Here is a 27,380-nt window from a genome sequence, read left to right on the forward strand (position 1 = left end):
ATTCAACGAGCTTTTCAGCGATGTATCATTAGTGGTACTTATTTTCATTGGTTTCAGAGTTATAGCCAAATAAAATCTTAATTAATGAAATATTTGGATCTTAGAAGGGGAAGGCACATCGATTCGAATCCAACTACTTATTTTTTTACATTTTTTAATTTAAATATATCGATTTATCAATAATTATTAACCTCTGATTGTAAAAAAAAAAATACTATAAATAATTCAATAATAACAATAAAAAAATATTACAAGTTTTTATTAATGAAATAAAATGTTTTGTACTTTTTCATTTAAAATAAAAAAAATGTGTATAAGAAATTTAATAGGCGTATAAGAATGTTATGTGTTGTCCATGTCAGATTATTTTATTATTCTTTTACGCGTTTCGGATACACTCCCTCGTCAAAACTTGTTGTACTAGTACATATTAAATTTCTGTTAATCTTTTTATAGTGTTTAGTCAACACTTCTCCCCATATTTGACGTCGTGCCAATTTCCTGTTGAAAACAGGAAATATATAAATAGAATTAAAAGGTAAAGTATAACCGTTAATAACAAATAAAAAAGAAAAAAGCCAGACAATGCAAGACATCAAATGTAGGGAGGGCGTTGACTAAACGCTATATAAAGATTAACAGAAGTACCAGTACAATAAGTTTTAACAATGCATTGGCTCCGAAAAGTGTCAACCAGTGATAAAAAAATGAAGCTAAGAAAGGTAAACAGTACTAAACATAGAAACTGTATCTGGTTATTTTCTATTTTATACAAGTTAACAGATTCAAGTTACAAAATTATAAGTATTTCTTTTTGCATGCATTTCATTGTAATTATTTTTGAAGTCTTACAAAGTAAATTTCATTTTAGCTTGTGAACTCCATTTTTTTAGTTTAACGAATTTTTTTAATTTAGCTGTATTTTATCGTCTACCAGCCTTTTAAAATTAATTTGAACACTTGTCGTATTCAATGACATTTCTGCATAATATTCGTTTAGCATATCTGCTATTTTTTTTTATTGTGTGTTAGTATTTTATCTTTTTCCCACAGGTTTTTTTTTTATTGTCTCAGATCTAATTTTAATTTGCTCTGTTTGTATATTTTGTACGGTTCTCTTTTACTATAGTTCAAGTACTTTGTTACAAATTTATATATATATTTAAATGTATTATTGCGAATCTAAATAATAAAAGGACAATTTCAGTATCTCAAGTTATAATATACGTCTCTTACAATCACCAACTGAAAATTATCATCTAAACTGCTGATTCTATTCAGTAAGCGCTTACGTTTAAAGGTATTCATCCCCGTTAATAATTTTCATCACTTAATTTTGTAATATATTAGTCATGCAGTCAATATTGAGTAACAGACTGTGCATCCTTGTACGCGTAACGATTCTAGAAATTCCACGTAATAACATACGGCATATCATAATATTGCTGTGAAATATCAACATATCGTCAAAGGGAAATGCATCATATCATAGGGACCGATCGATAGACTTTAGATATAAAACAGGAAATGATAAATTTATATGTGTGGATGTTCAATTTATATTAAATATACCGTCATATTGATTAAAATTATTATCTCTTAATTTAACATTTCAATTTATATTAAATATACCGTCATATTGATTAAAATTATTATCTCTTAATTTAACATTAAAATATAACATTAATAGTAGATTATACAAAAGTTTTATTGCTTGACATAAGTATTTGATTATACGACAGTGGGAATGCTAATAATTAAATTAAGTGTGGATATTTTTTATATGGACGTTTCATTTAATACCTGTTAAAAATTATAAAAAAATTAAGTTTTTGAGTATTTTTAAATATCATTAAAACTAAATAATTTGCTTTAAAATTAGATTTGCGATCGAAAAATGATGATATAACGTATTTCCCAAGAAATATTCTCTTTAAAAACGAAATTAATTTCACTTCATTTGTAGAACTAATCTTCAAAATGCTGAAGAGTAAAAAAAATTCTCCTGATGACTATATTTATTGGTTTTTTAAATGTTAATAATTATTTCGTAACATATATAGTTTTTTCTCCTTGTTCATTTTACAATCAATTTTTATCTAAGGGAAATTATAGATCTCTAACATTAACTTATGCTCTTCTATTATAATCACTTTTAAAAATTCAAAATTAGTGTCAAATTAATAATTAATCTAGGTATAGGTCTACGATATCTGTTTTTCTGAAAAATCGAAAATCATCCATCAGTCGGATTTAAGAAAAATTCGTTCTAAAAATGTTTTCCTATACCGGTTTTGTTGATCCCGATAAAAAAAACACATAATGAGTTAATTAAAGAAAATATAAAATATGAGTTAATGTAGGTTAAATAATGGATCTGGTTTTGTCATTTAGATATTATTTTGTGTTACTGTCTACAGATGTAGAATAATTATCTAGCAGATTAAACGTACTACCTTCATGGGTCAGTGTAAAATCGAAGAAAATTTATTTTCAGTACAATTATTGTTGAATTTTCGTTATCGTGTAAATCTGCATATCTCAAAACTTTAAATAGAATTTAAAATACACTGTATATTATTATGGAGGACACTTATATTTTATCTACAGAATTTCATTTAGGTGTACGTAAAACAATAAGCTTTGAAAACGGTGTTCTATTCAGGATCGTAATCACAAGTTTACAGATAATGGGTAGCGACTCTGAATGGTTTACATGAACATATACTAAATGATTCAGGTACAATAACTAACCGCATTACATATTCTGAAATTCAGTTAATTGAAGCAAAAATCTCGATGTTTAAACCCCTTCTTAACAAAAATTCAACTATTATTATACTAATCATTAATTTTATAAACAAACGATTTTGATTTCAATCGATTTCATTAAAAAGTAATACCTCTCTTTTGATGTTCGCGTTGAAGAAGCATTTTATAAAAGGTATTGTAGGTATATATGTATTGAAAATAGAAAAATTAGTAGTACCTTTCAAAAACTAATTCATCTCATAAGCTAGTGTGTGGTAATCAGGGCGTGAACATTTTCTTTCTTCTGAAAAATGCCTAGTTTGATCGTGATTCAACTCGGAACTTTCGAAAGAAAGGACGAGTTTGTTAATGATCCACAATGGAATTCTATACAACAATAATTTATGGTGTAACACAATTTTTCTCATTCTTTATTAAAGAGTGTACACATGTAAAGAACAGAAGATACAAGAAGCACTCATAATAGTTACTTTGAAAATAATTATATCTAATTTAAAGAAAACCTGAGAGATTGAATATGAAAATAACAATTACAGTGAAGAATTCAAACGAAATTTTAACGGAATTTTTAAAGGGTTGTGCTGTACTTGTGCATTTTTTGTAGGGTTCGGCTCGGGAAAGAAGGAAACAGAAGTATACTTCGCTCCTCACTTTATAAAGTTCCTGGAATGAGTTCGTTATAAAAAAAGTATTTTTTTCAGATTGAGTTTTCTCATATCAGGTTATCAACAACGGTTTATTTATAGCACCAAACAAATATTAATAATAATAAAAATAATTTTGCTGCATATAATAACCTATTTATCTAGAAAATTTTAATGTGATAAAAATATAATTATATATTTACTTTATTTTAAATTAATGTTTTAATGTTTTCATTTAACATAAAGTAGTTAAAATTTAAAAATTGAATCTCGGTACTTGTAATATAAAAGTTCGATTTATTTGTTCATTCAATTATTATATTTTTATTTATTTTAGGAGGGACACAAATATGAATTGTAAATTAAAATTAATAAATAAAAAAAATGAAAACTTAAGCTTGAAAAATATTTTCCTACAATTTGAATACGATGATTGTTTGATCTAACCTAGTAAAACATTAGATTACTGAAACAAGATCCATTTAGTTTTTGCAGAAAACGACAGTAAATTAATGCATTGTAATTAATCATTTTCTTAATGGAATTGTCTGAAAGATGAATGAAAGAAACACTCCCGTTCACAACTATGAATTATAAATTTTACTTTACCAGTAGAAATTGTTTTCTAACTGTATTCTTCTCCTATCCCTAATTTAGCAATTAATATTTTCTCTACTTAAACCGGGCTACTTTACATTTAACGAAATTATTTTAATAAAAGATTGTAAAGTGATTTACCGTTCAGTAATTTTATATAAGTTATTACATTAGTAATTTAATAATCAAATATATTTTAATTAATTATTAAACAAACACTCTTAGGATTCTTATGAGTTTTCTTTTAGATTTGAAACTGATTTCAATTTATTACTGACTAAATTTAATTTTATGAGAAGAAAATTTAATTGTCGGGTTAACAAGAATCAAAATATTTGTTACAGTTTACTTTATTACCTAATAAAATAAGGACAATAAAATCCGTTTTTATTCCTTTGCTAATTTTTTAAATAAAACATTAATTTGGATATCTTAATTAACGCATGGCCTACTGAGCTAGTTTGACTACAATTTTTTTTGTCTTCAGTCATTTGACTGGTTTGATGGAGCTCTCCAAACTTCACTATCTAGTACTAGTCATTTCATTTCGGTAAATCCCCTACATCCTACATCCCTAATAATTAGTTTTACATATTCCAAACGTTGCCTGCCTGCACAATTTTTTCCTTCTACCTGACCCTCTAATATTAAAGCGACTATTCCAGGATGCCTTAATATGTGGCCTATATCTCTTCTTTTAACTATATTTTTCCAAATGCTTCTTTCTTCATCGATTTGCCGCAGCACCTCTTCATTTGTCACTTATCCACCAATCTGATTTTTAACATTCTCCTATATCACCACATTTTAAAAGCTTCTAATCTTTTCTTCTCAGGCGATCGTCCAAGTTTTACTTCCAGATAAAGCGACGCTACTAACATATACTTCCTAAAATCTTTTCCTGACGTTTAAATTAATTTTTGATATAAACAAATTATATTTCTGAATAAAGCTCGTTTCGCCTGTGATATTGGGCATTTTATATCTCTCCTGCTTCGTCCATCTTTAGTAATTCTACTTCCCAAATAACAAAATTCTTCTACCTCCATAATATTTTCTTTTCCTCTTTTCACATTCAGTGGTCCATCTTCATTATTTCTACTACATTTCATTACTTTCATTTTGTTCTTGTTTATTTTCATGCGGTAGTACTTGCGTAGGACTTCATCCATGCTGTTAATTGTTTCTTCTAGTTAATCGTTCTGTATTCTTCACCTTTATCTGCTCCTGCTTTCTTTCGTATCATAACTATAACACTCTTTTTGAAGTCTGATGGAACTTCCCCTTTTTCATAAATATTACACACCAGTTTGTATAATCTATCAATCGCTTCCTCACCTGCACTGCGCAGTAATTCTACAGGTATTCCGTCTATTCTAGGAGCCTTTCTGCCATTAAAATCTTTTAATGCTCCCTTAAATTCTGATCACAGTATCTTTTCCCCCCTTTCATCCTCTTCGACTTCCTCTTTTTCCTCTATAACACCATTTTCTAATTCATTTCCTCCGTATTACTCTTCAATATTTTCTACCGGTTTAGGTTTCGATTTTATCCTTATTGCAATGATTCTATCGCTATGCATTTTGAAATACTCTACTCTCTTCCTTATCTTCTTGATATTTGAAGCTGAGTTAATTATTTTAAAATCACCTGACCAAAATTCGTTTGCCTACAATAAAAAATTTTTGCGTACCATAATATTACATAAATTTTTTTTGCAATTTTATTCCCGCTTTTGCGAATTTTTTCGACTAGCTTAATCTTCAGCAACCTCACATTTTAAACACCTTTATTCTTTTCTTTTTTATTTTTCATGTTCTCTATGTTTCAGTACTATAAAACTGAAAACAAATAAATGTTTCCAAGAATTTATATTTAATCCTTAGAAAGATTTTTGGTAGGATCAGATTACTTTTTGAATGAAAATTCTTCCTGTACGTGCTAATCTGCTTTTTATTTCTCCACTAATTCCATTTCTGGTATATTCTGTCAATTTATTCATTATCTTCCTTTCTACTACATTAATTTACCTTTATTTCTTTTTCTAAATTAATTCTGCTACTAATTTGATCTATCCCATCTTCGATTTCTGCAAAAAGGTAAACAATGGACTCAGCAAATGTTAATATCTTTATTTTTTTCTTCTTGGTTAGTTAATTCATTATCTAAAAACGAAATCAAGAGAAATAAATTAAAAATAACCTTTATGCATTTAGTAGTTTTTTCAAATTCAATATGCTTTTATACATATTTATTTTAATTTAATTTTATGTAGAATTAAAAAAATTCATTTTCTAAAGTGCATTCTGTTTTCTTCAATAATATTAATAACATCAGAAAGTTTATTTTTTTACGTAAGTAAAATTAAATATTTAAAACTACTTTTGGTAGCATGTAGGCCTTTCATCCGGAGATTCCGGGTTCGAATCCCTTCAGGCATAGCATAAACTAAACGTTTTCATATACCTACCCCACAAGTCTTTATAAGCTTCTGTGGTGAATTAATTCAAAAATAAAAAAATATAATTTTTGAAAAAATATTAAAAATAACAAATTAAAAAATAATAAAAATTTAAAAGCAATTGTTTTTCTACTATCGCTAAAATAATTGCCTATCTCATTTATAATAACCTCACTGAAAAGATGTCAATAAAGCTTACTTTTTTATGACTGGAATCAACCTTAAATTTACTCTAACTTAATATTTTATTTATACAAATAAAAAATGCAGGGGTATATCAAACCCAAGACAGCCTTGACCAATTTCAACTCCAAGACCCCCCAACGGGTTCAATTAACTCACTGCATTATATTTACCACACCTGAATCTGAAAAACTTAGATTACATACCATTCTGACTTTAAGAATTCGTAAAAATATTAATATATTTCTAATAATCCTCTTTTTCGTTTACCTCAACTTGGGGGAACGTTGGATCAATCACTTTTTGTGCTTTGTGCCTTTCTTTTAGCCCAGTATTTTTAAATTCTTTCCGATCTTATTTTCCTTTCTTCTTCGAAGAATTAAATCTCAGATTTGCTTTTTGGTTTTGGCTTGGAACATCGTATTCTTCTCCTTAGTGATTGTTTTGGAGGGTTTTGTCCAAAATCATGCTTTCTGTGATTTGGAGTGTTATTAGATCTTTTTCTGTTTGGTTGAACCAATCTGATTTGTTTCTTGTTGTGGAAATAACCAAAGATTTGTTTGGTTATTCTGTTTTCACTCATTCTGAGAATGTATGCATAGAAGTATAACCTTGTTTTTCTCATTATATCTGGCAGTTTTTATGTTTTTCGTGTAGGGTTTCGTTTTTTATCCAGATTATTTTTTTGTTGGAGCCTAGGATTGTTTTTAAAGAATTTCCTTTCTTTGAACTCCATTTTTTCGATCTGGCCGTAGTAGGTGATGAATAATGTTTCGGATGCATATAGAGTCTGGCTTGATTATCGTCTTGTAATGTATTTCTGAATTTCAGGAGATTTTTTGTTGTAGGTCATTTTGGTGAGTTGAAAGGCTAGTTTGGTTGTTTCTTCTGGTTTCCATTGGCTTTTTCTGAAGGGCATTTGGTTGATCTACTCTCCGAGATATTTAAATCCTTAGACTATTTCTAATTTTGTTCTCCAACTTTAAGGTGCCTTGGTGGATTATTAATGTTTGTCATTATTTCGGTCTTTTCTAAGGATATTTTGAAACCAATTTTCGCTTCTTATTGGTTGTTGTACCAAGCTCATGCCTCAGCTAAGAAGGCCGTGTCGTGTGCGAAGGATAATTAGTTGATATTGATATCTTGGGTTTTTCAAGTCGGATTTCACTATGGATCTTTTGGTTCCATTTGGTTACTATTTTTGTTAAGGACGCAGTTTAATAGTAGTGGGGTCAGTTCATCTTCTTGTTTTTAATCTCGAAAGTGCCGAGTACTTCATGAATTTAACTTTGGAGAGGGTTTTTTAAATTAGGTTTGTGGTTTTGTTGTCTAGGTGTAGTTTTTTGGTATATAGAACAGTCTCTCCGTTTATTGAATCTTATACTGTTTGGAAGTTGATGCACGTGATGGTGTCTGGTTTTGCTCTAGATTTTTGGTATTTCAAGGTGTTTTTTGAGGTTCAGGATTTGTTTTAGGCAGGATATTTCTTTCCTAATGCTTGGTACTCTCTGAGGGTACAATTGTGCTACTACTCTGTTTAGTAAGACATAAGAGAGTATTTTGTAAGTTACATCTAAGAGTAAGATCCCTCTGTAGTTGTTGGAGGTCTGATTTGGTTCCTTTTTTGTGGAGTAGGTGAATGAGGGTGGTCTTCCATTCTGTTGGGGTTTTCTCAGTTATCCAAATTTCATCAAGATTTTTTGGAGAGATTCTACTATATTTTTGTACTTTTTCCCAAAGTTCGGCTGTTATTTGGTTTTCTCCGAACCTTTGTCGTTTTTGAGGTCTAATATGATTGAAGTTTCACTGGTTTTTTTTTTTGGGGGGGGGGGTTACGAGTCGGGGAACCATTTACATTTTTATTTTATAAGTTTTCCTTAAAAGTAGCGTAAGAAGAAATGATTTTAAAATATGCCAAACTATTAATTAAGGGCATAAATATTAAAATATTATAATTTTTTTGTTTGATAATGTAAAAAGTCTTTTACACTGGATGTTTTATGCGAAATTTTTTTTCAGAAGACACACACACACACACACTCATATATATTTTCTACCTTATTTAATTGTATTTAGTTCATGAATATTTATCTACGTAAACTGTTAATTATTTTACTTAAATGCAAAAACGGTTTTTTGTGTGTACACCTTTAACGTAATTTTATTATTCATATTTTGTTTTCAACACAACAAAAACTACTAAAGTTTCTCTTTTGTAAGCCATTGTATGTTACAGGGGAAAGTTTACGTAACAGCAACATAAAACTTAAATAACAGGTTTAAAATCATAATAGTTGCAGAAATTTATTATTTTTCCTACCACAATGAATTTTGGCAGTATGCCATTATCAAGTGGGATTAACGTGTATGTAGAAGGCACGTCAACGTTTAAGTAATGCGTATTTTGGGTTTTATTTATATTTTTCTTTTGTAATTTTTTATGAAATAAAACGATTGTGGATACATTTATTAGTTTACCTGTATACTTAAATTTTATCTACGCGTAGAATTTAAGTTTTCTTAAATATAAGTACATTGTAACATAATTATTATTAGGAGATAATGCACTATAATTAAATAAAAATATATATAAATAAATACATAATTTCTTTTATGAAATGACGGAATTATTGATTTCTTGGCAATTTTTTTTTTATATCACAGTTCTTTTATTTATAATTGTTTCCAAGAAGGAACCATAAGTAAATAAAATTTCAATAAGCGCTTGATGAGAGGTTTCCAATGAATCCCCTCAATAAAACATATATGCATAAGACGTAGTAGTTCTAGTGTGATATAAATATAAGACAAAATACATAAAACAATAGTTCATTTGAATAAATGAACTTGGAACTGATTCACCTCTGAAAAAAATACAAAAGTTAGTAAAACCCAAATAAAGTCAAATAGTAATATAGGACAAAGGAAAATAAAAAAAAAAACATTAACATAATTTGCTTATGAAAGGAGTATAGCCCTCATAGAGGCATTACGCGTTGAGGCATTCCTCATTTCTTAAGGGCATATCCCAGCTTAAAGGTCGCTCAGACTTTCCCACGTCCTGCCACGTGAAAGCGTTTGAATCGACGGACATCCTCACTGTAGTCTAGTACATTCAGCGCTAGATAGTTTATATGATTAGCCGTTGATTGTTATAAGATCCGAATCGCTTGATTTCCTCGTGAACAATGAATTTCTTCGTTCCGTACAAATCACGTCCACTCTGTAATGATTCTCGCCGACTTATTCTGGAAGTGTTGTATACCGTCGAAGTTGTAGTTCATCCCACGGCTGAATACCTTACGTCCAAATGGGTTCCAGAATGACCTTGTAAATTAAAAGTTTGCTGGACAGCGACAAATGTGAATCCCTGCTTAGTAACCAACAAAGCTCCTGAAATCAGATGTTTAGCTGTTTTTTCTTTTTTTCTTACATGATTCTTCTTTGTCAAGCGATAATCAAGGTGGAGCCCTAGGTATCGTATATTTGGTCAGAATGCGGGATAAAAGCACGTCTAGGTCGACCCGGGGACAGCAATCTAGATATGTAACCGCAAGCGTTACGTAACTCGATTTATTGTGATTTATTTTTATTTTTCCCTTTGCTAGCCACTTGCCGATCAGATCTAACGCCGATTGAAGCTTCCCCGAGGCCAGAAGAGGGTCTTCAATCGCCAAGTTCTTTGTGTTATCAGAAAATTAGCCGATGGTCACACAGTCCGGAATCGGAAGGTCTGCAGTGAAAATTAAATGCAGTACTGGTCCCAAAACAGGGAATTTATAATAATAATAATAGGGAATTATATAATAATAATAATAATTATATAATATAAAATAACGATAGGGAATTTTATAATGTAAATACACATTTTTTTATAAAATAAAAACAAAGTAACAAAAAGAAAACAGTTTTACAAATATCAACGAAAGTAATAGTATTGTATGGTATGAATAGATCGACCAATCACAGAACCTTATTACACTAATACAAAAACTTCTTGTTTAGTCGTACTAATTCATACTGGACTTGAGCTTGCCTTAAATCCTCAGGTTAATTTTAGAAGATTTTCATTAGTTAAATTAAAAAAAGGTATAGAAAAATTGAAATCGCTGTTTAAATGCACATCTAATGATTCAGATTAATATTTACAATTCTATTATACAAGTTAAGTAAAAAATAATAAAATCCGTTATTTTACTACGTAACTAAAACGTTTTTAGTTGAATGTTTTTGTAAAAGTTAAGTTTCTTTTATTTACTTAATAAGATTATTTTCCACTTCCTTGAAATTGTTTAAAAAAATTTAATGATTTTCATTTCTAACTCGGTAGAATAACATTAAATAAATTGGTAACTAAGTCGCTAGCTTACTGTAATTAGACTCATTCTCTCAGCTTATCCGTACTTCCTCCACTTACATCTCTTTTTTCAACTTTTAATTAAGTATCCTAACATTATATACCTAGTAAAACACTCGATTAAATTTAATAAACAGAGAAAACTAATAATGTAGTTTCTAATAGTTTCTCCTGAAGTTTATTTCTTCTCAATTCGTTGCTCAATTAACAAACAAAAGTTAATTAGCATTTTTGTTTTTGTATAAGAAATTTATTTTTTTTTATTCTGAATAAAGTCTGTGTATATAATTTACTGTTTCTAATAACTGTAAGTCATATGCACCTTTTCTTCCTTTTTCCTGTTTAGCCTCCGGTAATTACCGTTCAGATAGTACTTTAGAGGAGGATGAATGAGGATGATATGTATGAGTGTAAATGAAGTGAAGTCTTGCACAGTCTCAGTTCGATCATTCCTGAGATGTGTGGTTAATTGAAACCCAACCACCAAAGAATACCGGTATCCACGATCTAGTATTTAAATCCATGTTATAATAACTGACTTTACTATAAGTCATATGCACCTGAGAAGCAATGAGGTAACTATACAAAGTGGCTTTTTCTAAGAATATTGATGTTTACTGTAATGATATGAATTAAGAAGTTGTCATTTTATCTCTCGTACGGCTGAATTTAAGTGGACAGCAGTTTTTTCGTTTCTCGTAGGAGGAGGAGAAAGCTCTGCCAACCACCGTCCGCCCGCAACTGACTGTCATGTCGGGCTCTCACCTTCTACAAAACCTTCCCCTTCTTTCCATAAGAACTGGATCTGGCCGCGAGGCACGAAGACGGTTCCTATGTGACGGGTGCGAGATACACGTACTGCTGGTCTCTGAGCAGCAGAATCTGACGTTCACCGGGAGTCATCCGCATGAGACGACCCGGTTGGGCCCCACTGCTCAATCTCGGAGACTGACCGTCACCCACTATCCATCCGCCAGCTTACCCTTGATGATGTCTATGGTTATGCCCACTACCACAGCCCAGTTCCTCCTAAACCTGTGCATGTTGCACATAACGTTATTAGGATATAAATGTTCCAGTCTGATAACATTCTGCCCGCGATTGCTCCCAGCGGTAGGAGTTGAAGACGGTATGTTCAACGGAGTCAACCTGTCCAAAGTAGACATGCAGATCTGACTCCGTCAGGAGAAACACTGGAAACATCCATGTCCCTTAAGGAAATGGGTTAGGTCGTTCCCTTCTCACCATAGTGTCTCTCCGCCCAAGGTTTAATCGTAGGGACCAACCGCCGTGTCCAAGCGCCGCTCCTAGAGTCTTCCATCCGGCCTGCCACCTGTTCATCAGCATTTCCTATGCTTGTTCCTTGACCCTGTGCTTATCAGACCGCGGTCTGACAGGCAGTCATGGACTACCCTCATCAAGTAAGGGTTGGTTACTCTTCTTCTGAGCTTTTCAAAAATGCTCACCCAATATAAACTATTAAATGCGTTCCTTTTATCAATTAGGAGCACGACCGTAAGCAGCCTCCTATGTCAAGTCCCGCACGTCGCCCTGTTCACAATCGTCATCAATCTTCTAATAGCGTCCACGGTAGAGAGCCCTGTCCTGAAACCAAATTGATGATCACTCAAACCTCCTCTCTCCTCGACCTGCACTTGTAACCGCCTGACTAGCAACCTCTCAAACAGCTTGGCTACATTATTCAAGAGGCATTCTGGCCTGTACGCCAATGGATTATCTGGCGGTTTTCCCGTATTCCTCAGTAGCACAATCCCGCCTCCTTCCACCGACGAGAGAGAACTCCCCGAAGAAGGATGGTGTTGAAGGCCTTTAGGATCACCCCAGGCACCACCTCGGCTATCCTTCCAAGTTCCTGGGAGATCCTATCCGGACCCGGACTCCTACCAGATACACATCTTTTATCCGCAGGTATTAATTCTTGGTCCATAATCGGAGAAATCGCCACGGTCGCAATCTCTTCCCGGTCACCCTGCAGTCCTAAGGGCAGCACTTTAGTTAGGAATAACAACATTTAACTCATTTTTTTTTAGTCTTGGCATTCAAGAAATTATTATTTTTTTTAAAAAAAAAGCTACGCCATTGTCTACACTTACTTGGATTGATCCTTGAGTAACCCCCACCAAATATACAAAAATTTATTTTGCATCTAATTCTGTAATTCTATATGAATTTTGCGTATGTCACATTATACGGACGCGCGGATACAAGCATCACTCTACCGCGCAGATGACCGCGCACTTCTCCCACCATAGCGGCGTTTCAGCCCCACCAATCTCAGGCTCCTATAAAAGAGCGTGCACGAGAGTGAATTGACAATTCATCGTCAACCACCACCTAGAGAAGACTAAGAAGAAGAAGAAGATGGAAGACGACAGAAGAAGTTCCCTGGCTGGCTCAACGTGGGATCTCCCGGCGGATGCCAGCATCCCCGCCGGAGCAGCAGGCCTGGCCGGCCCGCTGAGGGAGTCGCTGGATGCGGACGCTACCTTCCCGCTCCAGCTCTAGCTCGCCAGGCTTCAATCGCCCTGCCGGATGACTCAGCCGCAGAAGCCGGTCCAGAGTGTGATCGCTCGGGGAGATCCGCCTCGGTCGTACCAGCAAAGGACGAACGACGCCGACCCGACACTGCGGGGCTCTGGGGACCACCACTGCCACACTGTAGAGGGGACCCAACTGCCGCTGAAGAAAAGCTCGGTCTGATTTCAATGGACGAGCCGCAACTCCACGACCTCGCCGGAGACCAGCTTCCGGACCCAACAGATCTTTTCAGAGCTAACGCAAAAACGGTCCTTTTCAGGGCCATCATGAGGTTAGTAAGTGCCACGTGCCGTCGAAGCCATTCGGCGACAATGTGTGTATGCGCGCGCGCGTGTATAAATTTACATTAGTAATAATATTCGAAAAATGAAGTACTTTTTTATAATTAACGTCCTTTTAATAAAGAAAAATAATTAATTTTTAACTTTCCCAGATTTTTAAGCAATCGTCTAACAAAGACATATTTACAGACTAAAAAATACATATTTAAGTTAGGCCTTGTTTATGATTATTTCACTGGTCGTACAGCCTTATATCATTTATCATGGTAATAATTTTGAAATTATGAGATACGACTATTTATACATTGAATGTATTATTTACAGAAATTTTGAGTTAGATAGATATTTCTTCTCATGGGGAAGGTTAGTCTTTGGAAGCCAAACGATTATGATATAATCAGTTGAATTCTAAGTGTTGTTAACAAATCATGTTTCTGTTGAATTTTAATTAAGAACTTATGCTGCCTAGCTATCAGAAGGCTATATGTAGCATATATGACACGTTACAAGTACACTCAGTAGACGAGCCGCTTTCTACCAATCTCATTTTTAACAAAATTATACAATAAATAATAACATATTTCATTTTATTAAAATAAATCTTTCTTATTTCTATAAAATAGCTTCAAATAAATATTAAAAATTAAAAAACTACTGCCAAAAAAAAATATTGGCTATAAACATTGCCTTTTGATGTCTGATAATTACTAATACATTATAATTGAACAGCGTGCGGGTTGCAATTTTGTTTGTAGTATTTGTATATAGTATAATTTTTTTCAAATATTTTTAATTTATTTAAACTGAACATATATATATATATATATATACAGCCTATGGCACTCCTGGTAACGTATGAGTTGAATCGCGGGATCGTGGGGTGATATATCTAAATCGGTTCAGCAGTTGAGCTGCTACGGTGGAACAAACATACATACATCATCCTAAATATATTACAGTGTTTTTTGGACAGTCGTGTAAGAAGTAATTTTGCAATATCTTAATTATAAACGTTAAATTAATGAGTTTATCTCAGTATAATTAAAATCAATCTCTTCGTTAAATTTGCACCTCTACATAAGTGTATACAAGTATACACTTGTATACACTTGAATAATTGTGATGTGAAATTTTCTGAGGTAAAGTTTTTTTCGTAACAGTAATTAATCTTTTTGTTTATTGTGAGATTTTAGACAATAAGTTTTTGATAAGACGGAGTTTTGGAAAAGGTTCTGCATATTATTTAATGCTTTAAAAGTATAGCTAGTAATAAAATAATTTTATTACGGTAGTAGTTAATTGTACTGTAACATATATAGACGTAATCGTTAAAATACAAAAGAAATAAGAAATATGAAATAATAAACAATCGTTTGAAAATCCACAAATTTTCATTCTTTCCCTCATGAGATATTAATCAAAAATCAATTATAAGCCGGTAGAATAAAAAAATAAATTTAGAAATTATAACCTATAAAACGTGAAGTAGGATGAGTATTTTTGTGGATGTCTTAACATAAAAATACATTATTTGCATTTATTCTATCTCATGTTAATGTAGCGAGTCCAAAAGAAATTACCACACTTTTTTTTCTTTTTATAAAAGAGCAGGCATCAAATGCTATGGTCAAAGGCACGGTAGAAAGTGTTAGCGTATGAAAAGATGCCATACCTCTCCGGGATTCAAACCCGAGACCTCCGAATGAAATACCTACCTACTCAGCCACGGAAGTCGGCCTTACAGTTTTACTAAGATTGAGCGATAATGTAAATTTTTTTATAAAATTACTTAAGCAGTAATAATCCATTTTAAGCAGTAATAAAATAATTTTCACTGATTTTGAGAAAGTCCTTTCCCTTCTTAATACAATTTTTATTGGTTTCGGTTTGGATTTAAAATACCGTTCACATAGTTTTAATCACCAGAGTTGATATAAAAATAAATTAAAGAACTGTACAAAAATACGTATTACAGTAGTGATTTATCCACGCCTTTGTTATGTTTAATGATATTTAATTTCACCCGCATACAACACGACTCTGTACTTACGTGATTAGATAATAAATGAGCAACTATATTTATCATTAGTAATACATTTTTGTTTTTTATTTCCTTGTACGAAGTAAAGAAAGTATTGTGATCGCGAAAAATTTCGGTTTTCAGATTTCAACGGAAGTATCCATTTTGACTAGTTTCGGCGTGACGTCTGTACATACGTATCTCGCATAACTCAAAAACGATTAGTCGTAGGAGGTTGAATTTTTGGATTTAGAACTATTGTAACATCTAATTGTGCACCTCCCCTTTTAATTTCAATCGACTTGACCAAAAATCACCCAAAAAGCCTAAAATCCAAAATATTTTGATTTTGAACTTTTTCTTAACTGTAGTAATAAGTCTTCATTGAGAGATTTTTAATGATGTATCATAAGTGGTAATTATTTTCATTGGTTTCAGAGTTTTAGCCAAATAAAAGGTGAATTAATGAAATATTTGGATCTTACAAGAAGAAGGCACATCGGTTCGAATTCGACTTTCGTTTTATATTTAACTTTTTTTAAATTTAAATATATTGATTTGTTAATAATTAACCTGTGATTGTAAAAAAGTTTTACAATAAATAATAATTCAATAATAAGAATAAAAAATTATGAATTAAAATCATAAGTTATTAGTGGAATAAAATGTTATGTACTTTTAAAAAATGTGTATGTGTAATTTTTAAGGCGTAAAGGAAGTCATGTAGTGTCCACATCAGGTTTTTTATATTATCTTTTCACAGGAATTTACTAATTGCATAACTGTTATAAATTTGAATGATACATTTTGGATATTTTATGAGATAATTACAGAAAAAACTATTGAAAAATTTCTACATCGTAAATTATGAAAATATGCTCTTTATTTATAAATTTCACTAGAGATGCGGGAAAAGAGACTATATTGTAATAATGCAAGATGATTATACTGATAATAAATATGATTACGATTATCACAGTTAAAAATTATGTTTCTTTGTAATTTTAGATTTATTTTTATCTCAAGTAAAATGATTAATGGAACTGTGATTTAATACCAACAATCTCTGTTGATAATGAATAAATCACACTGTCATTTGTGTTTAAATAACGTGTACAAGTGTTTTATCAAGGGCAGGAAGAGTTATAGAGTCTCTATTTATATTACAGAATTGGTTTTCAGAAAAGGGATGATATCTCGTGCAGGAATTTGTTACCCTAGGTAGTTTTGTGTACAAGGCTCACAAGAGAGCTGGATTAGAATAATTGATGGGCTGGCTATTGTGCTACGCAATCTTAGTCGGTTACCTCGTCCAATTAGTCGGCAATATGCTATGCTGTGTTAGCACCCCTAGCGATTATCACGTGCAGTCGACTTGTTCGTTTGTTTTGTGTTAGGTTGCTGCTATAATTGGTACCCGTAGTATTATAACCATTTTTTGTTTTAATGAAAAACGATATCTGTTTGTCTTATCGCTACGATACATCATTATTCCTTCGGATAATAAATAATTTGCAAGTGCTCACATCATATTTATTGTAAATAGCTCCAGGAAAGTAATACCGTTTATACTTACGAGACCGAGAGTTATAATCTATTAATGATTTTAACTACACATATGATATAATTGTCGGAGGAAGAACGATCAGTGGCACAAAATACATTTTTTTGGGAGAACAATTTGTAAGTTTCCAGTTGTATGAATTTATCAGGTATTTTAAAAATTCTCATATTTCGCTTCTTTAATCTTCATGCAATTCCTGATTTGAGTAATCACGTTTTGTAATACCTTTGGTTTATCAATTAGAAAAACTAGAATTTATTAAAATATTTTAGTAAAAATATCGTTTACTATAGCTATGAAAATCATTCTATTCGAACTAAAATTGATATTTCCTGATCTCCGTGGTGGAGTGGTAGCGTCTCGGCCTTTCATCCGGCGTTCACAGGTTTTAAAACTTGGACAGGCATGATATTTTACATACGGTAAAAAATTCCGTTCCTATAATCCCACGAACAAGCTTCTTCTTGATCCATCAAGAAAAAAAATTAAGTTTTGAAAGATGATGTTTTTCAATACTGAACAACTCAAATCAAATAAAAATTAAGCTAATTTTAACGAAATTGAAAAATAATTAACTAATTTAACAGATTAAACTTTCATCCGTAAAACAAATTCGAAAATTTATATATAATATTTATCAAACATTTTACAACTTTATGTTTGATATAATGGGACATTAGCGTGTGTCTGTAACTGGTTACTGCTAATGAATCGTTGTAAAAGTAGCTGGTTGCCTGTAGACCACAAATACTCTTCAAAATAAAAAAAAGTTATTTTTATGCAAAGAATTAATACTTACATACTAAATAAATACCAAATAAAATTTATTTTTAAAAAAAGTTGTTTTTATTGAAATGTATATTTTTCTTTAATGAAAGAATTTTTTAAATTATTATTTTAAAACATGTATTTTATGAATTGTATGAAAAGCTTAAATTGTTTTTAATAAAAATTAAAAATTTTTTATCTTGAATATTTAGTAAAAAGGCTTCTTTTCATACTAAATATTTCTATGTTTTTAACGAAAAACTATTTTTTTAATGAAAACTAATTTTTTTTAACTATGTTATCAAAAAAATGCATAGAACAATATTTTCAGGAAAACCTCAGCTACATACTTTGTTTAAAAATTATTAGGTTAAGCTAAATGTTGAATACCAACGAATTTTTCTACTGTCATGGTAATTAGACGGTAAAGAAAGAAATAGTGAAAAATGTAACTAACTCTAGAAATAGGCTGTCGACATTTCTAAAGGTTTTGTTACTTTCATTATTTAATCCCTGTTACAAACCGAACCGTTACTCACTTTAAGCCCCAATATTAGTCTAATAATAGCTGCGAAGTTTTAAGTTAATTTTAACAGCCACTATCTTGAGGGATAAATTCTATCTTCTCTTTCGATAAATTAGATTTATAGTCACTCACCTTGCTCATACTTATTATGAATTTTTCTAACCAAAAGGTTTAATGTTTTCGTCGATCACATCAGCTGGTACAGAATCCATACTAAGTTCGAGGTTTGTCGGACCGTAGCCGGAATATAATTAAAAAAAAAGAAAAAAAAAGTGAAATATAATTAATTATATCTTTTAAATAGTTGTTATCTCTTACCACAATAATTCCGCACAAAGTAACAAAACAAAGTTCTATTTAAAAAAAAAATCACCTAAAATAACTACGTCTTATTTTCTCTTTAATAATAATAATAATAATATTAACTACATTTTTTTGTCATTGGGATTTTAAATTGAAACTTATAAATTTTGTATGTCCCTTTCTTAAATACCTTAGAAAGTTTAATAAACTTAAAAATGTGAAGCTTGTACATATACTTAAAACTTTAAACTCTCTGGTAACTGGTTACCAGAATGGTAAATGAAATTAAATGTGTTAGTATTCCTAAAATAGTATTCCATTAATTTATTCAGAAAAATAATACTCTTCTTTAAACAAATGTGTCTTGTAATCTTGTTAATCGATATAGTTTAACTCAAGCTCTATCATAAGTGTGTTTTTCTGATAAAATTATTTCTTGTAAAATACTGGCAATTATCTATCAATAATAATATTTACACAAATAATTATTAAATTTATACTTTTGCACTAACTGCTACAGTCATTGCAGTAAATGAAACAGTACGGAACGTAGGAATACCGGAGGATGTGATGATAACTTCCTTGTTATTGCAATAAACGGACAGAAAAATATTCGTGGTTTATGTGAATTTTGCAACTGCGTTCCGATGTAAAGGCATTTTCAATGGCAGGAACTCAACGGAATGATTTACTTATAAGCTTATTCTCCCGTGACGCGCTCTCTTTCCGTCCAGAGTGAGCAGAAAGCCTTGTAATTAAGGGCTATCCTCCGGTAACGGGTGGGTAATGGAGACGATTTTAGAGCCTGGTCCTATGCAGCACTCTACTATAACTAAATTACAGTCAAGTGCGGGTTGGTTGAGCTGATCTAGGATAGTTCTTTCTAGACTTGTTCAATCATTGGAGTTAATCAAGGAAAGGATGGCATAACAGAAGTGGTTTTCAGAGTGATCTTGTAATGACTATCTCTCTTTTTTCTTTAACCTTTAGATTGTAAAAGTAACGTGTTTAAAGCGTTTTATATACAAATAATTTTAATCATAATTTGTTTCTCTGTTCAATACATTGACAGTCCATGTGGTGAACGAAATAAAGGTGTTATTAGTACGGATGATTATCTCATACATTTTATCGGGTGTGGCATGTTTATAGCAACAGTATATAAGGGTGAATGAAGAAGAGATCGGGAAATCACTTCTTTCCTCACCTTTCTAGGTAAGACTTGAAGTGAATCTTATGATTGGAAATGACCGTAGAATTTTTGGGAGTGGTATTATCATGACAGGCCGTCCACAACTTTTACTATTATGACATCTAACCTACTCGTACATATATAAACATTTGCAAACACATATATAAATATATTTTAACGTATGTGATTTATACTAGTAAAAAAATTTGGAGTGTGTGTGACACCAATTGGCACTTTGTACCAAACGTGATAGTTTTCTAAGGGAGTATGAGGAGGGTATCAGAGCATCCCGCAAGAACCAACCGATTGCTTTCAAATTTTCAGGATATATTTGTGTTAACCCAGGGAAGGTTTTAAGCCATAGATCGAGGCCCTCGACCCCTTGGGGGAATTATGAGGGGTTTCAGAGCTTCTATGTCAAGAACGAGAGAAGTGTTGGAATAAAGAGAGCTTGAGAGAAATGTTGAAACAATGAGAGCTTTGCAGACTTTAGTTGCTGTTTATCAGTTTCATTCTCATAACCATGAGGATAACTAACCCAGCGGTAATCCAGGGGGCGAAACCCTCATTGCTAGGCGTCTGTATACTACTATTAATATATTTATCTACTTTTACTAAAGTGTTTTTACTGTGTTTTTTGTTTCATTTTATCATTTTTATACATTTATATACTATAAAGAAACTATTTTTTTTTTCAGAGGAAGATGCTGCTTTGACAGGAAATTTGAGTTCATTATTATCATTTCTAAGTCCTGAACATGATAATTTTCTTCATGAACTCAATGGATTTTGGTCTTATAATGACACTATTGATCTATCAAAATATGAAGATTTTGATCATTCAAAATTTCTTGGTAAGTTAAATTTAATTTTTTAATTTTTTTTATGTAATTTAAATATAAAATGAAACATACTTTGAATGTAGTAACAAATTCTTTTACATTAAAACGCAATATTAATTGATCATATAACTTAGATAATCTATGTTACTAATCATTTCTAATACAGCTTATTATTAACACTACTTCAACAAATGTTGGTGGATTTTTAAAAAAGGGGTTTATTATTAACATATTCCTAAATTAATATTTAACTATCGACTATTATCTATTCTAATGCATTTTTATGAATTTTTATTTTATGCAACGTGTTTTTTATATTGGATTTTCCAGTACTATAAGTTTTCCCTTTTGCCGATTTATTTATTACATTGAGTTGTTGAGAGGAAAATAAAATAGCAAAACAAATCATTTTAAGATAATAACACTAATGAATGAATAAACAAAACGTACATTTTTATAATTCCATTTTGAAATATGAACGAAGACAAACCAAAGAAAAGTACACTTCATTCTCTAATTATTTTTAATCAACCTCAGATTTACGTGTGTGATGTACTTATTTAACAGCGTTAAAGGTTTTTAATATATATTCTATTAATTGCACATTACAAGTAATATGCATCATTACCACATTTCTAGATATTCAAAAAATTACCTGTGTAATTTTTCACCATCAAAAAGAGAAACCTATCCTTTCTGGAAGGCCGTGAAAAAATTTCAGTGACCATCACCTTAGTTCCCTCAACTAAATTCCAATAAGTCAGATGGGTCTTAGGCTATAATGTGACAATGATAAAGCCGATACATGCGATCGTTCTTTCATCCACTTAATTAATATCAATAGCGCTGCTGAAAAGGAAATTCTGGATTTCTTAGAAAGCTCGATTCCGATTAAGCCTCCTTTTACATCTGGGAAATGATTAAAAAGAAGCGGAACTCAAGAAAAGCTTCTGGCTTTGACTTAGTTACCAACAAAATGCTTCTTATGCTTCCACCTAAGACCGTAACTTATATGATTCGACTGTTAATTGGTATTCTTTGAACGACGTGTTACCAGTCGGAGTGACAGGTGTTTAAAGTATTTGTATACCTAAGCCGGGAAAGTCAGCGTATGACTTGTCCTCATACAGGCCAATAAACCTACCACCTATTATGTCTAACGTATTCAGGCTATTCCTTTAGAGATTGTAGCTTCTATTAGAGGGACAAGTTATTCCTGATCCCCAATTCGGTTTCCGCGGTAATCACTCAACCATTGAACAGACAGCAGCACCATTTCTGTTGTTACCTACTGCTTGCAGGAAAAAGGTTTGTTCAGCTGCCTTTCTAAAATTCTTGAAAAGAATTAATTTCTTGACTTCTAGGTATACAGTAAGCATTCAATGAGATCCGGTTGCCTAGTCTGCTATACATACTAAAAACAAATCTACCTCAACTCTCTCAACCTTTTTATTTAATACTTCATAGTTACTTGAACGAACGCTTCTCCCAGATTAAATAAAAGGAGGTGTTATCCGAACTCTTTGATACTTCCTCGGGTATTCCTCAGTGGTAAATATTGGGACCTACCTCTTCAATATTTCCATTGCAGACGTTACACTAACGGACAATACCGCTATTGCATCGTATTCCAACGACATGGCAATCGTGGCGATCGATTATGATCCAACTCAAGCTTCGACTAAGTTATAATCTGGGTTAGACCTTCTAGCTGAGTGGTTGAAGAAATGGAAAATAAAAGTCAATCAAGCGTAATCGACTCGCATGACAATCGCGAGGAGAAGAGGTTACTGCCCATGAATCCATTTAGATAGACATTACAAGTGAGTTTAATTTGCTTACAAGTGAGTCAAAATAAGATTTAACGACCACGTAAACAATCTAGCTTTTAACCTCTTAGACAATGGGAAGATGTATGGTGATTAAAGCGGCTACATGTATTGGATCTAGGAACCGATACTCAATACGAGACCTCTGTTCTAAAGTTGTGTATTATTAATGTTATTTATGTTTATGATCATTTAGATTTCTAATGTTATTATTAGTTCCTGTGTTACTATTATTCTTTTTACGTGGTTTCATTCGTAGCACTAAACATTATTATGATTTCTAGTTCATTACTGGCTAGATTTTATCATTGCTTACACTATCTTCGATTTACTATTGATATCTAGGTTGTATTTAATTAAGACGTTTCAAGGGAAACTCCTTTATAACCTGATTACTGGCATGAGATTTATTTATCGTTTACAATCTATAAAACCGATTGTTAATAAAATTTGAAATACAAAAAAAAATCTAACTAACGGAAATAAGGTGGAACAGTTTTTAAATTGTAGTGGTTTTTCACAATTGTCAACGCAGTTCACAGTTTTACCACCAGTACATAATTAGGAAACGACCAAAATTGGTCCTGTAGTAACAAACCAGAATTTCTCGAACAGAAACAATTTTTATTTGAGGCACGTATTCAAATTGAATAATAAAATTTCGTTATTGACTAATGCTACACTTATCCTACGAAGAAATTCTTTCATCCCTGGCTATTATGTTTTTAAACTTTTCTGGAATTTAAATTTAACTTAAAATTTAATGCCTTCTCTCAGAAGATAATTATTTTAATACCATTCCTTCTTTTGTCCGAATCCCGCCATCTTTCACGCCAAGCTATGTAGAGACCTATGACAGCCATGCAGAGCTAGAGTATATATATAGCTAGAGAGCTATGTAGAGAGAATTGCTTCCTTTCTGTCCCGTCTGGCCACTATTGAAGCTCTCATTTGCGTTTGTAAGTTTATCAGCAGCACCTTACTTAACAGTATTTAGTTCTATTTTTAGTTAAATTAAGGATAAGCTTTTGAAATTATTTCTCATATGGAAAAATGCAACCAATAAAAGAAAATAAGAAGTATGAAACTTGAATATTGGTAAAAATAAAAAATAAAATAAACGAAGGAAAGTAACTAAAGATACTGCTAAAAATCGTTAGTTAAGAATTATTATTATCTTGATTATTAGGATATCTGTAATGTGGGAATATGTATTATTATTTTTATTTATTTTTCATTCTCGATCTCATACTCGGAAGGTAGGTCCATCATAACAGGACTAGCCAAGTCAGATTTGTTCACTGATTGTTTAGAAACTGTATGAATATTAATTATGTTTTTAAATGCTATGGCTACCTGGATTGTAGTGTTTTCTAGAATCTTCCGTCTATTTAGGTAATCTTTAAAAGTTTCTTGTTGGTGTTTCCTGTTGCGGATATAACTATTGATATTCTAGTGATTTGGTTTTGTTTCCTTCTTTTTAAATTTTCTAGTTTTATTTTTGCTGTAGGTTGGGTCGTTGGTGTGAATACACTATGTGGTTGTTTTGGGTAGGTTAGGTCGTTGGTGTGAATACTTCTATAAAAATGTGTTTTATTCTTCTTATCTATTAAAGATATGTCTGATGTACCGCCAGTTTTGTCAATGAGTAGAGTGTCCAGTCCCAGAATAGTTTTGCCGTTTCATTCTCTAGGATTGTTACGGGTTTTATGTGTAGTACATAGTTTCTGTTGTAACGAAGTTTCTGTTGCGATTTGCTGGGGAATAGTTTTTGCAGCTATACCATGGCTTTTTGGGTAGTGTGTGCCTGCCAGTATAATAATAATAATTCTTATTATTATTATTATTATTATTATTATTAGTTTGAATAAGGTTTTAGGATATACCAAAATAAAAACGCTTTAAAAAAAATCAATGCAATCAGCTAATTTAGTGAAGAATAAGAGATAAACATGCATAAAAATAACAGTTGCAGATCTAATTAAGTAAGAACATTCTATTTTTTCCCGATAAAAATGTCATAATTATTTTTAATATAAATGTTAATAGACCTTAAAAAGAATATAAAGCTGTAATAACGGGATAATTTTTGCATATAAACCTTATAATAAAAATAATTTAGCTGAAATAAACTGCTATTATTAGAGATTTATTTATTTATTTTGCTTATTTATTAGAGATAATCAGAGATTATTATTAGATATTTTATTTATTAGAGATTAGAGTTTGTTAATATAGGACTAAAACTAGCCGGCCTCCGTGGCGCGAGTGGTAGCGTCTCGGTCTTTCATCCGGAGGTCCCGGGTTCGAAACCCGTTCAAGCATCTCATTTTCACACACACTACAAATCTTCATCTCATCCTCTGAAGCAATACCTAACGGTAGACCCAGAGGCTAAAAAAAAAGAATTTTTATGTTTAATTAAAAAGAAAATTCATTAGTATAGTTTATTACATTTTTAAACAATACTGTTTTCGTTATTACACATATTTATTATTACACATTGTTCTTAAGTGATGAGTAACGTTTGATAAAATAATATTAATGTAGCTTTCAAGACTGTCGGTGTAAATTATTAACTAAGTATAATTAAATTTCATTTCATTTTGTTAAAACTAATTAAAATTAATAATATACTAAAACGCTTTTGATTTACAACAGAAAACTTTCAATATATATATATATTTAATATTTATCTTTAATTTTGGTTCTTTATTATTAAACTCTACAGAGACCAGTTTTTTTCATAAATATCGAGTTTAGAGATACAATGTTAATTAACTAATTGTTATTTCACTTAGTTTGGCTTTAACGTAGTATCAGAGGTTTCAGTTACCAAGGATCCAATGAGAATACGTTGTATTATATGGAACAAGTATAAAATACAATAAAAATCTATACACGTACCATACTACAAGGCATAAATGCCAAGTTGCTATTGAACGATCGTACCACCCTAACACACCCTCGCGCATACAAAATACAAATAAAATAACATGTTGTTTATAGCAAGTAGTTATTCAAATTGAAAATAGTTCTATGTTTATCTGTAAAATATGCTGTTAAATATAAAAAGAAATGTTCAGTATAATTACAAATAAATAAATATATTACAAACCGTGTAAATTGTAATTTAACAGTAATAGTAAAATATTACGAGCCTGTGTGACCTTAGGACAGACAGTTGTTAGTTTTACTAGTATTTATTTTATTATTAATATTTTGCCGTGTTTAATTGTTTTTTAATCGCGAGGAGGTTAATATTTTCCTCAACTCTGAAAACGTAACCCCTGACATTTCCGCTCTTTACTTTTTTGTTCTATTTTATTAATATTTTTCTTCTTTTTGAATGAATTAAAAAAAAAAAAATACTATTTGATTATATCAAATATTTATTTTTTTTAAATTTAATGAGCTAAAAGACTTACGGATCTTGAAGGGACAAATGTCCACAATTCCCCTTTGTACCCAAAATTAAATATTTCGTTCAAACATTCTAGGTAGTACTAGAGGGGAATACTAGCCTTGATAGTCACTCTCTCTCTCGCTCTCTCCTCTCTCTCTCGCTCTCTCTCATAAATGTTATAACCAGAAAAATATGTTCATAAAAATAATGATTTGTATATTTTAGACTTCATTAATTAAAAGAAACTAGTAAACTAGGATACCTCAGGAAATGGCTAAGGTCAACGTTTAAGGTCTTTACTGGGTCGTAAAAGCAGACTTGTTTTTTAAAAAAATAACTATTTAAACACTACAATATTTCTATTTTTTATGTTTATTTTAATGGAAATTGACTAAAGATGGTTTTATCATCAGTATAATTAAAATTCTGTTACTTGAAATAAGATGAAGAGGATTATATCTAGAAAGAGACAAGATAATTAGAACCATTTTGTTGCAATAAATATTTATTAATTCAATTAATTCGCAGAAAAGTAAGATTCTGGATTATAATGGATCTATATTTAACGATTACATCTGAAAAGATTATTCATTATGTATTAATCATTGTGGCAAATAACACACCATGTTATACATAAAAATTCAGTTTAATAACATTTAATTTATATTAGGTATGATAATCAGCTGTCCTTCGTGGCGCGATTGGTAGCGTCTCAACCTATCATTCGGAGATTCTAGGTTCGAATCCCCATCAAGCATGGCATTTTAATATGCTACAAAAATTTCCATTTCATCTCATACTCTGAAGCAATACATAATTGTGATTCCGGAAGCTAAACAAAAAAGTGTGATAATCTCAGAGTTTATATTTTTGTTTCATGGCGACTGCATTTTTTTGTGTTTTAGTCGATATTTATGTTTATGCTGTAAATTGTTTATATAGGTCGTACCTAAACCTTTCAAAACTAAGCGTTTCAAAACCGCCTATCAACAGAAGGATCGGCGACCCTCCCTAAAATGTGGGTGGTGTCAAACAATGTAGGGGCTTCACAAACAATGGATCTTCCACACGGACCA

General features: G+C 31.3%; 1 protein-coding gene across 2 annotated transcripts in view; it reads left to right on the plus strand.

The window, feature by feature from the left end:
- The window catches only part of LOC142321013 (limbic system-associated membrane protein-like), a 1,017,196-nt gene that overhangs the window by 173,269 nt on the left and 816,547 nt on the right, over positions 1–27,380 (plus strand). For both annotated transcript variants that reach the window (XM_075359008.1, XM_075359007.1), the window contains exon 2: positions 20,926–21,081. In XM_075359008.1, coding sequence (XP_075215123.1) covers positions 20,926–21,081 — 156 coding nt within the window. The remainder of the gene's footprint in view (positions 1–20,925; positions 21,082–27,380) is intronic.

Source organism: Lycorma delicatula, chromosome 3 (assembly GCF_047948215.1).
Source record: "Lycorma delicatula isolate Av1 chromosome 3, ASM4794821v1, whole genome shotgun sequence".
Lineage (NCBI taxonomy): Eukaryota > Metazoa > Arthropoda > Insecta > Hemiptera > Fulgoridae > Lycorma > Lycorma delicatula.